Source organism: Marmota flaviventris, chromosome 19, assembly GCF_047511675.1.
Source record: "Marmota flaviventris isolate mMarFla1 chromosome 19, mMarFla1.hap1, whole genome shotgun sequence".
NCBI classification, from domain to species: domain Eukaryota; kingdom Metazoa; phylum Chordata; class Mammalia; order Rodentia; family Sciuridae; genus Marmota; species Marmota flaviventris.
Genome location: NC_092516.1, coordinates 6,636,589 through 6,651,389, shown reverse-complemented (window position 1 = coordinate 6,651,389; position 14,801 = coordinate 6,636,589). Strand labels below are relative to the sequence as shown.

The following is a 14,801-nucleotide window of genomic DNA, read 5'->3' as shown; positions in this document are numbered from 1 at the left end:
ACCTGTAACCTCAGAGGCTCAGGAGGCTGATGCAGGAGAATCACAAGTTCAAAGCCAGCCTCAGCAATTTATCGAGGCTCTAAGCACCTTAGTGAGACCCTATTTCAAAATAAATAAATAAATAAATAAAATAAAAATGGCCAGGCATAGTGGCACAGGCCTGTAGTCCTGGCTCATTGGGACATTGAAGCCAGGAGGATTTGTCAGGCCCACAAATTCAAGAGCAGCCTGGGCAACCATAGCAAAACTCCATCACATAAGGGGAAAAAGAAAAGTGTAAAACACTGATTTGCTGATTCTATTTGGTGAAGATAGTTGGGCAGAGGATTCTTACTGCAATTTAATTTTCAATTTAAAATTCATGTGATAAATTGTGACAGATGGAACTCACATAACCCAAATCTTTTGAGCTCTTCAATGATAAGAATGTAAAGGGCTGGGCTTAATAATCCTAGCAACTCCTCAAACTGAGAAAGGAGGGTCACATGTTCAAGGCCAGCCTAGGAAATTTAGGGAGACCCTGTCTCAAAATAAAAAATAAAAAGAATTTGGGGTGTAGCTTAGTGGTAAAACACCCTCAGATTCAATCCCCAATATTGGGGGAAAAAAGTGTAAAGGGATTCTGAGATGAATCATCTGGAATATTGTAAAACTAAGGAATAAAAGCCCAAGTAAGACTCCTATCAGCACACGTGGCAATACTTTGAATTCTCACAGTGACTCTATGAAATGAAATAAATGTAATTATCCCCATTAACCAGATGAAGAAACAAACGAAGCCCCAAAGAGGGAAAGTGATGGCTTAAGTCACATAGCTAGCAAATGCCAGAGCTGGGATTCAAACAGCAGGCATCTAACTTCAAACTTGTGCACCTCGCTGGGAAAAATTCAGCAACACATTTAAAAAGCCCTTAAAAATATTTGTCTCAATGGTGGCATTTACAGTTAAATGGATGGAGTTAGAGAATATTGTGCTAAGTGAAGTAAACCAATCCCAAAAAACCAAAGGCCAAATGTTTTCTCTGATATGTGGATGCTGATCCATAATGGGGGTGGAGGGAGCATGGGAGGAATGGAGGAACTTTGGAGGGCAAAGGGAAGGGAGAGGACACGCGGGTAGGAAAGATGGTGGAATGAGATGGCCATCATTACCCTAAGTTCATGTATTAAGACAGCAATGGTGTCACTCTGTACAACCAGAGAAATGAAAAGTCGTGTTCTACATGTGTACTACCAATTGAAATGCATTCTGCTGTCATGTATTCAAATTAGAATAAATAAAATTTAAAAATATATTTATCTCACCAGGCATGGTGGATCACACCTGTTATCTCAGCTACTTTGTGGCGAAGGGCTGGGGATGCATCTCAGTGGTAAAGTGCCCCTGGGTACCTGAAAAAACATTTTTTCCCCTCGTACTGGGGGAAAAAGAATTACCTCTATTGACCCCTTTAGGAATTTCATACATATATTAGTTGTAGTTGGACACAATGCCTTTATTTTATTTATTTTTCATGTGGTGGTGAGGATGGAACCCAGGGCCTCGCACATGCTAGGCGAACGCTCTACCACTGAGCCACAACCCCAGCCCCCCCCCCCCCCCCATTTAATAAAGGAAACGCCATTGGTCCAACCCTCGCGTTAGCCTAGCCATCAGAGATTTAAGTGCAAGGGTACTTATAATCTAATAAATTAGATACAACCAGTAGTCTGTGATTGATTGATAGATAATGACGACTAAAAGCCTTTGAGTGCACTGCAGAATGCCCAGGAAATGACGCTACCCCGAGAAAGCACAGGAAGACTCTGATAGAAGCCAAAAGGAGGGTGAACTGAGGGATCTTCAAGGCCCAGGCCGGGAGGGTGCCTTTCTGAAGGTCCACGTCCGTAAGCAGGGGGCGAAGTCTAGACCAATGAGCGAAGACTAGGCTAAAAGCGAGGGTTGGACCAATGGCGATGTATCACCATAGTCAAGATGCTGGGCTGGACCGTCCAGCGGCTTGAATGAACTGAAAGAGTCCTTCCCTCCGCCTGTTCAGTAAAGCGCCCGGGGCTTCCTCCACAGGGAGCCGAAGTCAAATACCGGGGAGTTCGGGGGGCCTCAGTTAAACCCACCCGCCTGCATTGTGAAGCCGGGACAGGGACCTGAAATCCGCTGCGAGGGCCCAGGACCTCCCCGGGAGTCGGATCCTGGACCCGCCCCGTCCCATTCACGCGTGGCGACCACGCCCCCGCACGCCGATTGGCTGAGTCTCGTCGGCCCGGCGCCGCGCGGGGAAGACCCGGAGAAGCGCGATCAGCCCAGGAATGGGTTCCCGCGACCTAGCTGCGCATGCTCGCCCCATGACCCCTGCTTGAGGTGACTGCCAGAGCCGAGGCCGGAGACCCCCCAGCACCCGCGCGGAGGGACCCGCCGCGGCTCTGTCGCCGGAGAGGGAGGGCACGTTGCGGTCGGTGAGGACGGGTCCCAGAGCCAGGGAGGGGAGGAGACCGCCCTGGAGCATCCCGCCCCACGGATGGACGGCTCTCCGGGGTCCCGGAGCTGCTGTGCTGGGGAAGGGGGGTCGCCGGCTCTGCCGGGTTTCCGGCTGCTCCTTGTCCGACACACACGATTCGCCTCCTTTTTCCTGGTTCTCCTTCCCCCAAACCTCCCGACCCGGGACTAAGCCTGGCGCCCCCAAATCGGGGAGCCCCACATCGCCCGCCTTACCCAGCACTGTCCACCCCGCCCGACTGCCCATCCTGCACCCACCCCTGTCCGGTCCCTTCTTCGCGTCTGGTGGTCTGTACAGCGACGGCAGCTAGTAGGAGGCGTGAGGTCTGTGGGCTTAGTCGGGAGGTGGTGGCGTTGGTGGGAGAGGAACGGGAACCTGTCTTTTGGGCCCAACCCAAAAACATTTGACAGCGTTTGACGGCACTCATAGGAATTTCATGAAATCTTTGCCATCAGAAATTTATCTGCATGGGTATTTATAATCTAATAAATTAGATACAACGGGGAAATAAAATTCTGAGCCAAGGGAATTAGGGGAAGGAGTTGCCCTGATTGAAATTCCCGTTTTGGGGACGCTCTGCCCTGCATACTACAGTTTTTGACCTTTTGAGGGGAGTCGCTGCCCTTTTTTTTTTTTTTGTATCATGGATTGATCCCAGGGGTACTTAACCACTGAGCCACATACCCAGCCGTTTTTATGTTTTATTTTGAGACAAGGACTCACTAAGTTGCTTAGGACCTCACTAAGTTTGAGCCTGGCTTTGAAATTGCTATTATTCTCCTGCCTCAGCTTCCTGGGTTGCTGGATCTCCCTGTGAGGATATGTCCTGCCCACCTAGGTATACCAGCATCCCATCGCCATCCAATCACAGCCCTCTATGGTTGCATTGGACAGTGACTGAGGAGCAGCTGTTGGTATTACCCAGAACTTTTGCAAACATCGACTTTACCCTTCACCTATCCATATAAACAAACCCTACTAAATTCACCACTATTCCCATTACAGATGAAAACGGCCCAGAGAGGGGAAAGCATTTGTCCCTGAGGCTGCAGGTACTGGTAGACCTTGATATTTCTCTTTCATATATATGAAAGTAATTCTCTTGATCCACCTAAGATATCAAACAAAGTGCCAGGTTTCCAGAATCTCACTGGTAAGGTATTGGACCTTGTATTATTTTCCTATGACTTCCATAACAAATTTAGTGGCTTAAAACAACACATCTTTATTACCTTATAGTTGTAGAGACCAGAAATCTAACACAGGTGTCACTGAGTTAAAATTGGGCAGGGCTGTGTCCCTTTCTGAGACTCTAAAGAGAATCTTTTCCTTGCCCTTTTCAGCTTCTAGAAGAAGCAACCTGTGTTCCTTGGCTTGTGACCCTCCTTCCTCTTCTTGAAAGGCACATTTCATCTAGTGGACTCTGCTTCTGTCATCACCTCCCTCTCACTTCTACTGCCCTCTCCCACTTTTTTTTTTTTGGGGGGGGGGGGGAGTACAGGAGATTGAACCCAGGGGTGCTTAACTGAGCCACATCCCCAGCCATTTTTATTTTGTGTCTCACTAAGTTGCTTAGGGCCTGGCTGAGTTGCTGAAATTGGCTTTGAACTTGTGATCCTCCTGCTTCAGCCTCAGAGCTGCAATATTACAGGCATGAACCACCATGCTTGGCTCTCTCTCCCACTTTTAAGGACTCCAGTGATTACATTAGGCCCACAGAATAATCTCTTGCTGAGCAACTTTAACTCCCCTTTGACAAGTGAATTAATATATTCACAGGTTCCAGAGATTAGGATCTGGACACAGACCTGAGGGTGTATGACTCCTGCCAGTTTGTAATAGTGCAATCTTGGGTTTGGGTCTATACTGAGCCATCTTTATGCTTCTGGGTCTCCTTGCTCATCACACCATGATCCACATCATGAGAGCTGTTTTAGTGTAAAGGGGTGCCTGAGTTTCATAGCAATGTCAAACCATCAGATTGCAGAATTGGGAGGGCATAAAATGAGTGAATTAAAGCAACTGCTAAGCCTTTTGATCCTTTTAATTTGTTTCTCCTTTTTTTGTTTGTTTGTTTTTTAAATACCAGTGATTGAACCCAGAGGTACTTAACCACTGAGCCACATCCCAGCCATTTTTATCTTTTATTTTGAGACAGGGTCTCACTAAGTTGCTGAGACTGGCTTTGAACTTGAGGTCCCCCTGCCTCATCCTCTCCAGCCACAGGCGTGTGCCACTGTGCCTGGTGAGAGTTCCAGTTTCTTCTCATCCCTGCCAACACTTATCTGCCTTTTCTTTTATTGTGTCCATTTAAGTAAATGTGAAATGCGTTTCAGTATGGATTTTATTTGCATTTCATAATGCCTGATGATGAGCATCTTATGTATAGGTCATTTGTATATCTTCTTTGGAGAAAGGCCTGTTCGGAGCTTTTGCCCATTTTATAATTGGGTCATTTCTTTTTTAATTATTGACTTGTAGTGTTCTTTATAAATTTTAGGTTCAAGTTCTTTATCAAGTATATAAGCTGTAAAAATTTTTCTTCCATTCTGAGTTGTCTTTTAATTTTCTCAATGATTAAAACACAAAACTTGCCAGGTGTGGTGGTGCATGCCTGTAATCCCAGTGGCTCAGGAGGTTGGGGCAGGAGGATTGCGAGTTCAAACCAGCCTCAGTAAAAGCGAAGTGCTAAAGCAAATCAGTGAGACTCTGTAAAAAAAAAAAAATAAATAAATTTTTAAAAATTACATTGTGTGGTGGTACATGCCTTTAATCCCAGCAGCTCGAGAGGCTAAGTCAGGAGGATCACAAGTTCAAAGCCAGCTTCAGCAATGTAATGAAACCCTGATCAACTAGGTGAGATCCTGTCTCAAAATAAAATATCCCCAAAGGGCTGGGGATGTGGTTCAGTGGTTAAATGCCCTTGGCTTCAATCCCCAGTATATTAAAAAAGTTATTTTTGATGTTCTAGGATTGAACCCAGGGCATAAGCACTCTGGGCAAGCTACTTTCCCAGACCACAAATACTATTAAACTATACACTTTATTCAGATTTCATAAATGTCCACTAATGTCCTTTTTCTGTTCCAGGATCTTATCTGGTATCCCAAATTGCTTCTAGTCTGAACAACTTCTTAGTCTCCTTTCATCTGTGAAGGAGTCAGTTTTCCCTTGATTTTGATGACCTTGACAGTTTTGAAGAATATCAGCTGGGCATCTTATAGAATATCCCTCAAGGTGGGGCTGTCTGGGATTTTCTCATGATTAATCAAGGATGATGCTTTTATTTATTTATTTGATGGTGCTGGGGGTTAAACCCAGGGCCTTGTGCATGTGAGGCAAGCCCTGTACCGAGTGCTGAGCTATATCCCCAGCCAAAGGGTGATGCTTTAGAGGGAAGGATCACACAGATGTAAGGTGCCCTTCTCCTTATATTGCACCGCCTGTCATCCACACGTCCTGTGACCAATGTCCTTCACCAGCTGGTTGAAGTGGTGTCTACCAGGTGTCTCCCTTGAAGAGTTAACGTTTTTTACTATTCTTTATCTTTGGAAATGAGTCACTAAGGCTAATGACAATCAAGGGAGGGGACTTCAGCTCTACCTCCTAGAGGGGGGACTATTAGCCTGTACTGTTTAAAAATCTTTTTTTTTTTTTTTTCTCTTTGCTTTTTGAGATGAGATCTCAAAAATGTGGCCTACTCTCACCAGCTGTGTGCTACTGGGCCATTCACATAATTGAATGAGGCCACTATCCTCCTGGGGCAGAGCAGGGGTGATAGTGACACTTGGAAGGAAGGTTACAGCAGCGGAGGTCAGGGCTGATGTCATAGCATCTCACTTCTGACTCAGGTCATTTTTGTTCTGGGTGAGTGGGCCCCAGGAGTGGAGTGCACTCTATCTCTTGTCTCTTACCTGCCACCAAGTCTCTGTCAATGTGTCTATAATTTTGAAACTTTTATTTTGATCTCTTTATTTTTTGTGATGCCAGGGATTGAACCCAGGGCCTCATGTGTGCTAAGCATGAGCTCTACCACTGAGCTACACCCCAAGCCAAATATTAATCTTTCTTTTCTTTTTTTGGTATTGGGGATTAAACCCAGGGGTACTTAACCACGAGCCACATTTCCAACCCTAAAAAGGGTAAAAAGTAGTAGTAGTAGAACTGGGGATTGAACCCAGGATCTTGTGCATGCAAGGCAAGCACTCTACCAACTGAGCTATAGCCCCAGCCCCAGCCCTTTTTATATTTTAATTAGTGACAAGATCTTTGCTAAGTTGCTTGGGGCCTGGCCAAGTTGCTGAGGCTGACTTTGAACTTGCAATCCTTCTGCCTCGGGCTGGGGATGTGGCTCAAGTGGTAGCGCGCTCACCTGGCATGAGTGCTGCCCAGGTTCGATCCTCAGTACCACATATAAACAAAGATGTTGTGTCAAAGATGTTGTGTCCGCTGAAAACTAAAAATAAATATTAAAAAATTCTCTCTCGCTCACTCTCTCTTTAAAAAAAATCAATTAAAAAAAAAATCCTTCTGCCTCAGCCTTCTGAGCTGCTGGGATTACAGGCGTGCACCACCACACCTAGCCTTAATCTTTCTTTTCTTTTTTTTCAAAAAAAATTTTTTTTTGTAGTTGTAGATGGATACAATACCATTATTTTACTTATTTATCTTTATGTGGTGCTGAGGATTGAACCCAGGGCCTCACCCATGCTAGTTAAGCACTTTACCACTGAGTTACAACCCCAGCCCCAATCTTTATTTTCTTGTATGATATTATATTGTATAGGAACAGAGAACCTTTTCTCTGAGTAATGGACTAATGAAAAATTTAGTTTGTGAGTAAATGTGTCTTATCTTTTCAAATGTTAAATATGTTTCCATTGTAAAATTAGTTCATGCCAAAAAAAAGTGACCTCATGAAGATTATAACTTGAGAAAATAATGGATCAGTGAAAAATGAAGTTGGTGGTTCCTAGCTGCAGTTGGTTGCCCCCAGCTGCATCCCAGGTCTACTTTCTAGAGCCCTTAACCCCAAAGGCTACCTCCACTGACTGGACTTTTGCCTCCTCCCTTAGGAGAGAGTCCCTGGACTCCCAGGCTCCTGGACAGGGAAGAAGAGGAAAAGAAACCTATTTGCTGAACGCTGAGCGTGGGTGACCTGAGGGCTAGCCTGTTGGTTCCAGGATGTCGCTGCCCAAGTCCAGTGATCAGGAGGGCAAGAGTGTGAAGGCTGACCAGGAGCCGTCCCCGGAGGCGAGCACGGATGTCATTCCTGCAGCCCCCAGGAAACCCAGGAAATTCTCCAAACTGGTCCTGTTGACAGCCTCCAAAGACAGCGCCAAAGTGGCTGGGGCCAAGCGCAAAGGAGTACACTGCATCATGTCTCTGGGGGTACCAGGCCCTGCCACCCTGGCCAAAGCCCTCCTTAAGACCCATCCAGAGGCTCAGCGGGCCATTGAGGCAGCCCCTCAGGAGCCTGAGCAAAAACGCAGCAAGCTGGACCCTGGTGAGGCTCTGGGAGCCAGGGATGGACCCTCCCAGAGACAACCCGTTCCCTCTCCTAGTTGCTCCCACACAGCTGGCTCCTTTTCTAAGAATCCCTGCTGCTCCCTCTGCCTTCCTAGCCTCCCTTCCCCTTCTTCCTCTAAGCAGGTGGCATGAGGTTATGGGTGCAGGCCCTGTATCCATGAGGGGCCTGGGACCCTGCCTTGGCCCCAGTGCTGTGAGATAGTCTTGTCCCTCCAAGATCTGAACCTTGCTGTACCACAAGTGTCTGAGCTGGAGGTGGGCCTGACACCATGCTGCATGTGGGAGAAAGGGGGCTGCTGCTTGTTCTTAAGACCTTGAATGCAGGGTGAGCATCTCTAATGGCCTGGACTTCTTGGTCCATCCTCCACACATTCTAGAAAGTTCCTTCATTTCTTCAGTCAGCTGCTTCATTATTATTTCCTGAGCAGCAGCTGAGTGCCCACTGGGTGCTGGGACTTAGGGAGGCCAGCAGACCAGGCCAGGTGGTCTTGTGCCAGCCTCTCCAGCTTGCCTTCCCCTCTTTGCCTCTCTTGCTCCAGCCACCTGCTCCCTGGATCCTCTAGGAAGGACAGCTGAGGGCTTCCAGGGCCATGAGGCCAGAGAGGGTCCTTAGTGGCTGAAGCCTGGCTAAAGGGGAGCAGGGCTGACTGGGCAGTCTCACTGCCCTCTTGCTTTGGAGTGACAGGATGACAGGACAGAACAAGTCAGGCAACTTTGGCCCCATCCCCACCCCCACCCACCTATGGCTCTCCTCCTGTGTGGGTTTTGGATAGAAATAGCAGGCAGGGTTATGTCTGGGTAGGGAGTGCAGTGGAGGGCAGGTGGCCTCTTTCTCTGAAGCCAGTTGAGACTTGTCACAGTGCAGGTTCCCAGCATCTATGAGTGCCTCAGGGCTGTAGGAGCAGCAAGGTTGGGGTCAAAAGCTCAGGCAACAGGAAATTGGCTAGGGTCAGTGGGTGCTGATGGGTGTCCTCTGAAGAAGGGTGAGAGGCTAATCCTGGGCACTCAGAATGTAGGGGATATTGAGGTGGGCCAGAGGCCATGAGATGCACTTACAGAAATCGGTGCTGGGACAAGTTTTGGGCCAGGAGGACCCACCTGTCAGTCCACTTGTCTCCCAATGTCACTGGGGCTGGTGAAGGACCCCAGGCTAGCAATACATGGGATGCCCAGCAAGGGCCACCAGGTAAGACCCCCATGGAGCTGGAAATCCCCTGGCACCTGGGCAGATAGGCTGGTTAGGATGATTAGAGAGTGTGCCTTCATCCTGGCACATGCTGGTGCTTGGGCTGAGGCCATTTCTGTGCATATACTGTGTGTGAGTCACTACCTACGTGAACATCTCTGTTTGTCTATTTCTGTCTTTCTTTGTATTTGCCTAGGGGTGAGTCAGTGTGGGTCTATGTTTCTGTGTTAGTCTGTGAGGACTCCAAGCAGATCCACAGCCCCCACCAGGCTTAGTGCAAATGTAAGGACCCAAAGTCATCTTTTGAGTACAAATTTTGAAGAGTACTCCAGGGGGAGTGCCCAGTGGATGTGTTTCTTCTCAGTTGGAAGTGGGGTCTGCCATGCCCTGAGAAGAAGAGGACAATAAAAGCCATAGTTCTGGGCCTTGGTTTGCTGCCTCTGAACAGGTGGCCTTGGGCTCTACTAGAGCACTCACCTGACAGTCAGGCTTAAGGAAAGGGAGGGGCCCTTGGATTTTCATCAGTTACCTGAACTGTTCAAGGAACCGTTCATTGATGGATATTTATGGGAAGTGACCTGAGGTCTGAGGCTATTGCTGCTGTCCCAGGCCACAGCCCTGGCGGGTATCCCAGCACTGAGGCAGTGCTGGAGAGAGGAATCCTGGGCCCCTGAGCTTCTAGCCCCTCTGCAGCATGCCAGCTCCCATCAGCCAGGCCTGCTCTGAGTGCTTCCATGTATCCACCGTATTCCTGCCAGTCTAGGTAGAGGCTGGGCTCACAGGGGTTAAGTCATTGCCCTGAGACCACCTCTTGTCACTGCTGGTACTGGCCTCCAACAGTGAATCTGGAATGGAATCTGTTCTTCCCACTGAGCTGTGTAGGATGGAGCCATCTTGAGGGTCCTTCCAAACCATTTGAGACTGCTGTTTTACCATTCTCTCTTGTTGTCCAGGCTCTAGGGTCCTCTGTTTTGTGGGAATTGGAATGAAGTCCCATTTCTTCAGATGAAGGGCTGCACTCAGTGGCAGGGCTCCCTTAGGCAGGCATTCTCTTGGGGAATGACCCCTGGCTCCTGATACTCCTCCTTCCCTGCAGACTTCCCCATCTCTGCACAGCCCAGCCCAGGCAGTAGGGATGGCAGTGTCTTACTCCCACTCAGCCCAGTTTCCTGGAAATGATTTTAACAGTTTTTGTGTCCCTGGGCTAGTGACTTTTGGGAGCAGTGGCCCTGAGGTGACAATTATTTCCCTAAGTCAGCCAGCAGAGGCTTCTGGACAGAAATAACTTCTGGACAGAAATAGCCAGCAAGGCCAGGGGCCTCCAACATGGGTAGACCCCTGGACGCCCAGGTCCAGCCCTTCCCATCCCATCCCTTGTCCTTTGCCACCAGCCTGATCACCCACCTCTTTTCCAGACACAGGCAGCAAAGAAGACAGCGGATTTGCAGCCATGGATCCCGCTGGGCATGGGGAGCCAGCTGCCGCCTGCCCTGCTACACCCAGTGCGTCCTTGTAACCTTGGCAACGTGGCTACAGCTGCTGTGTCTTCACTGCCAAGGACTGGGTGGTTCTGCTAGTCCACAAGACTTCCCAGGCCAGGACGTCGGGGGATTTTCACTTTCAACATTGTGTAATTTTTTTAAAAATTTACATCAAGCCTAAGGTACTTTTGTAAGGAGAAAAAAAAAAATCAAAAGGAGAATTTAAAAGCTGTATACTATTACCCATCATGGACAGGTTTTAAACGTGCCAGGATTCGAGTCCTTGGAGACCAGCTCCAACCCCACCACCCTTGGGCCCGCTCTCCCCCATCAGCCTTCTCCTGGCCCTGCCCCATAGCTGCCTGGCCTGGGCCATCAGTCCAGGGACTCTACTGGGGTTTCCAACCCCCAGGCCTCACCTCGTTTCCTCAGGCTGGAAAACCAGCTACTGACCATAACCAGGTAGAGCCCCTGAGGTTTCCCCTTCCTGCTGCCTTGGTCTGAAGGGGTCAGTGGGAGCTCTGCCCCGTGTCTGATATCACCAGACCCTGGATGCTGCCTGACCCTTCCCCCAGGGAACCTCAGACTTCTGCCTGCTGAGTCTGCACAGGATTCCCCTCAGTCACTGCCCTCCCTCAGGAAGCCTCCCAGATGTGGCTCCCAGGCACTGAGCCCACCCTTCCAGGCCTGTACTGAGGAAGGGGTTAGCTTGCAGCTCCTGGGGTCTGGAAAGGATCCTGACAAAAGTGCAAAGTGGCCTCCTATGTTCTTTTCAGGTGATTGGGGGCTGAGGAGACTTCCTGGCACCTGAGCCCCTCCCCAAACTCATGGGGGCTGCCCTGCTGGAGGGGAGATGAAGGAAACACAGTTACCCTCCTCAAGGAAATATCAGACACAGGGCAGACCTCCCACTGTCCCCTTCAGAGGCTCCTAGAGTACAGTGAACAACATCTACCCCTGAGTTAGAGGCTCCTAGAGTCCCCAGGGCCAAAGCTTCAGCCTCCAGACCCTTCACCTCGTGGTCCTTATTTGAAAATTGCCTCTAGGCACAAGGAATAATTTTAAAAATGCAGGCTGTAGCAGCCTTGTGTTTGTAAACATTTATTCAAAATTAACTAGCATTCTAGGTGTAGTGGTGAAAGGCCTATAATCCCAGTGACTTGGTAGGCAGGAGGATCACAAGTTTAAGGCCAACCTCAGCCAGTTTAGCAAGACTCTGTCTCAAACTAAAATCAAAAGGACTGAGGATGAGCTGAGCCTGATGGTACACTCCTGTAATCCTAGTGACCTGGGAGGCTGAGGCAGGAGGATCACAAATTCAAGGCCTGTCTCAGCAACTTAGCAAGACCTTGCTTCAAAAACGACTGGAGATGCAGTTCAGTGGTTAAGCACCCCTGGGTCCAATACTCAGCACACTCCCCTGCCAAAAAAAAAAAAAAAAAATTAAAGAGCATCAATTGCCTCTATCAGGAAACACAAGTTACTTTCCATTTTACTTTTATAACATTGTTCGTAACATTTTTATTCTGTTCTGTGACTATAATTTGGAAATTTCTTTTGTCTTCATTCTATACTCAAATAAGAGTCCACTATGGTTTCTCCTTTCCTGGGTGCTCATCATTGTCTGGTTTTGTCAGATGATAAGAATGCCTTTGGGGGCTGGGGCCAGAGCTCAGAGCACTTGCCTAGACTGTATGAGACCCTGGGTTCAGCCCCCAGTACTCCCCCCCCCCAATAAAAAAAAAAAGAAGAAGAAGAAGAAGAATGCCTGCAGAAGATCTGGGAGGTAATCCCAGAGAAGCAGGAGTGGGGAGGGGGAGGGGCCGAGGCACCTGACCTCATGGCCAGCCTCCTGTGGCCTCTTGAGAGAGCCATCACTTCACAGTCCAGGCAAGGGCCGGTTAGAGAGAGTGGATTCCCTCACTCTGCCTGCAGGACAGTGATTGCACAAAAATCCTCTCCTTTGGACTTTGGGAGGCAACAGGGCAGTCTTAGGGGCTGTGTGGAGCACCAGAGCTGAGAGGCACTTTTGATGGTCCTGTGAGGTGCCATTGGGGGCAGCAAGGGCACACATGGGGCCAAAATAGGTAGGCAGAGCTGGTGATTAGGGAGTGACCCAGTACTGGGAGCTGAGAGGAACCAGAAGTACTGGGTCAGGCAAAGTAAAATTTTGTTTACTTATGTTTTTACTTTAAAAAAAATGAATATGTAAAAGCTGCAGGATGAGTACAGTGAACAACATCTAGCCCTCACCTGGACTCCCTCCCCTCCCACTCCCCTTTTTCCAAACCATTTAAATACAGATTGCAAACAATGAATCCTTCAGTGTACACCTCTGAGCTCCACCTTCCCTGTCACTCTTAGGATCACAATAGATAGTGCATGTAAAAGAATCTCCATCGACTCAGTGACATCATCCATATCATCCAACCCCCAGCTCCTACTAAATTCCCCAGGAGGTCCAGGACAGGTCCTTACCTTACCTTTTGCTGCCCCGCCACTGGGCTGCCTCCCAGTCTTATTTATTTATCTATGAATCTATTTATTTACTTTGGGGTACTAGGGATTTAACTCAGGGGCACTTTACCACTGAGCTACATCCCCAGTACTTTTTATGTTTTATTTTGAGACAGTGTCTCACTAAGTTGCTTAGGGCCTTGCAAAATTGCTGAGGCTGGCTTTGAACTTTCGATCCTCCTGCTTTAGCCTCCTGAGTTGCTGGAATTACAGGTGTGTGCCACTATGCCCAGCTCTTCATTTTTCTGCACTGACCTGCAGATGGCTGGCTGCTGGGAGAGACAGAGACCCCTACTCTTTGATGCCCACTAAGATAAACTCGGAAAAAGTTACAGCCCCCCTTCCTGCTTTATTTTCTGCATAGCACATACCAGTTTCTAAAACCATGCATCTCATGGTTTGCTATGCCTATTGCTTCTTGGTACCCCCGGCCTCTCACCACAGCCCCCAGTAACATAAGCTTAACACCACCAGGGAAAGGATTTTTGTTGATTTTGGTCCCTTAAGTTCCCAGTGTGGAGAGCAGGTAGAGAGGGAGCCAGCTGGGACCGAAGTGTGAAGGAGGTACCGAGCTTGCTGGATACTTGGGGTACAGATTCCGGGTCGTGGGGCGCGAGGAGGGGCTGCGGGTTCAATAGGTGTGTAGGTCGGAGAAGACACAGAGGGTGGCGAGGGGTGGGATGGGATGGGGTGGGATGGGATGAAGTGGGGTGGAGGAGGACTAGCCCTGAAAATACAGAGGATGTGAAAGGATGCCAAAAGGAAAGGACCCCACGGAGGACGCAGGATGCGGGAAGACTTGGGAAGTGCGATAGTCTTCCCATCCTGGGACCTGGGCCTCAGCCCTCTTGGAGTCCCAGGTCACTTCCAGCCTCAGCGTTGGAGCCGGGGAGGGGAGGGAAGGAGCGCCGCGGGGCCTGCAGCTGGGAGTCTTCCAGGGAGGAGTAGCGTCAGCGCCCGGCACTGCCGAGGACGCGCAGCTTGAAGCAGGAAGCTCTGAGCAATGAGGAGGGACTTGGATGTGGCGCCGCCAAGTGTCCCAGGAAAGCACCTCCGGGAGCCATCCCGGTACCCTGGGCACCCGGCGGCCGGTAGTTGCTGGAGGATGACGTGGGTCGGTATCCGTACACGGCGGAGGCAGAGAGGACCGATGAGCGAGGGCTGGACCAATGGGTGAGGGCTGGATCGGTGAGCTAGGGCTGAAACCACGAACGAAGGCTGGCCCAGTGGGCGAGGGCTAGACCAGTGAGTGCGCCAGGGCTGGACCAACGGCGGGGGCTGGATCAAGGGCGAGGGCTGGACCAGTGGACAAGGGCTGGACCCAGGGCTGGACCTGTGGGCGAGGGCTGCACCCGTGGGGAAAGGCTTTTCTGCTACCAAAAGGCTGAAAGTCTAGCAAAGGTGATTTTTTTTTTTTCCTGACTTAATTTTGAACTGATTTTACACCTACCCAGAACATTCCCCAAATGTCAGGAATGACCTCGGACTTAGCAGCAATATTTCTTTCTTTCTTTTTTTAATGTCTTATTATTTATGTGGTGCTGAGGATCGAACCCAGTGCCTCACTCTTGCTAGGTAAGCGCTCTACCACTG

General features: G+C 49.2%; 1 protein-coding gene and 1 non-coding gene across 6 annotated transcripts; one reads left to right on the top strand and one right to left on the bottom strand.

Moving 5' to 3' along the window:
- Positions 1-2,282: 2,282 nt before the first annotated feature.
- Flywch2 (FLYWCH family member 2) lies at positions 2,283-12,309 on the top strand. 5 transcript variants are annotated; one of them, XM_027940876.2, is made up of 4 exons: positions 2,283-2,454; positions 5,586-5,732; positions 7,571-8,001; positions 10,626-12,309. In XM_027940876.2, the coding sequence occupies exons 3-4, from the start codon at positions 7,680-7,682 to the stop codon at positions 10,724-10,726; spliced, it is 423 nt and encodes a 140-aa protein (XP_027796677.1). In that variant the 5' UTR covers positions 2,283-2,454; positions 5,586-5,732; positions 7,571-7,679; the 3' UTR covers positions 10,727-12,309. The 5 variants fall into 5 exon arrangements, with proteins under 5 accessions (XP_027796677.1, XP_027796678.1, XP_027796676.1 ...); XM_027940877.2 differs by lacking the exon at positions 5,586-5,732 and adding an exon at positions 3,501-3,547; XM_027940875.2 differs by lacking the exon at positions 5,586-5,732.
- Positions 6,474-6,545, bottom strand: Trnaa-agc (transfer RNA alanine (anticodon AGC)). Its single transcript has one exon. It is a non-coding gene; the product is annotated as a tRNA-Ala (tRNA).
- Positions 12,310-14,801: the final 2,492 nt, after the last annotated feature.

What these genes read in the sequence shown, in the direction of transcription:
- Flywch2 (XM_027940875.2), top strand. Translation starts at nt 7,680, where the DNA reads ATGTCGCTGCCCAAGTCCAGTGATCAGGAGGGCAAGAGTGTGAAGGCT. An exon ending in ACGCAGCAAGCTGGACCCTG is followed by an intron (nt 8,002 to 10,625) that starts GTGAGGCTCTGG and finishes CCTCTTTTCCAG; the next exon opens with ACACAGGCAGCAAAGAAGAC.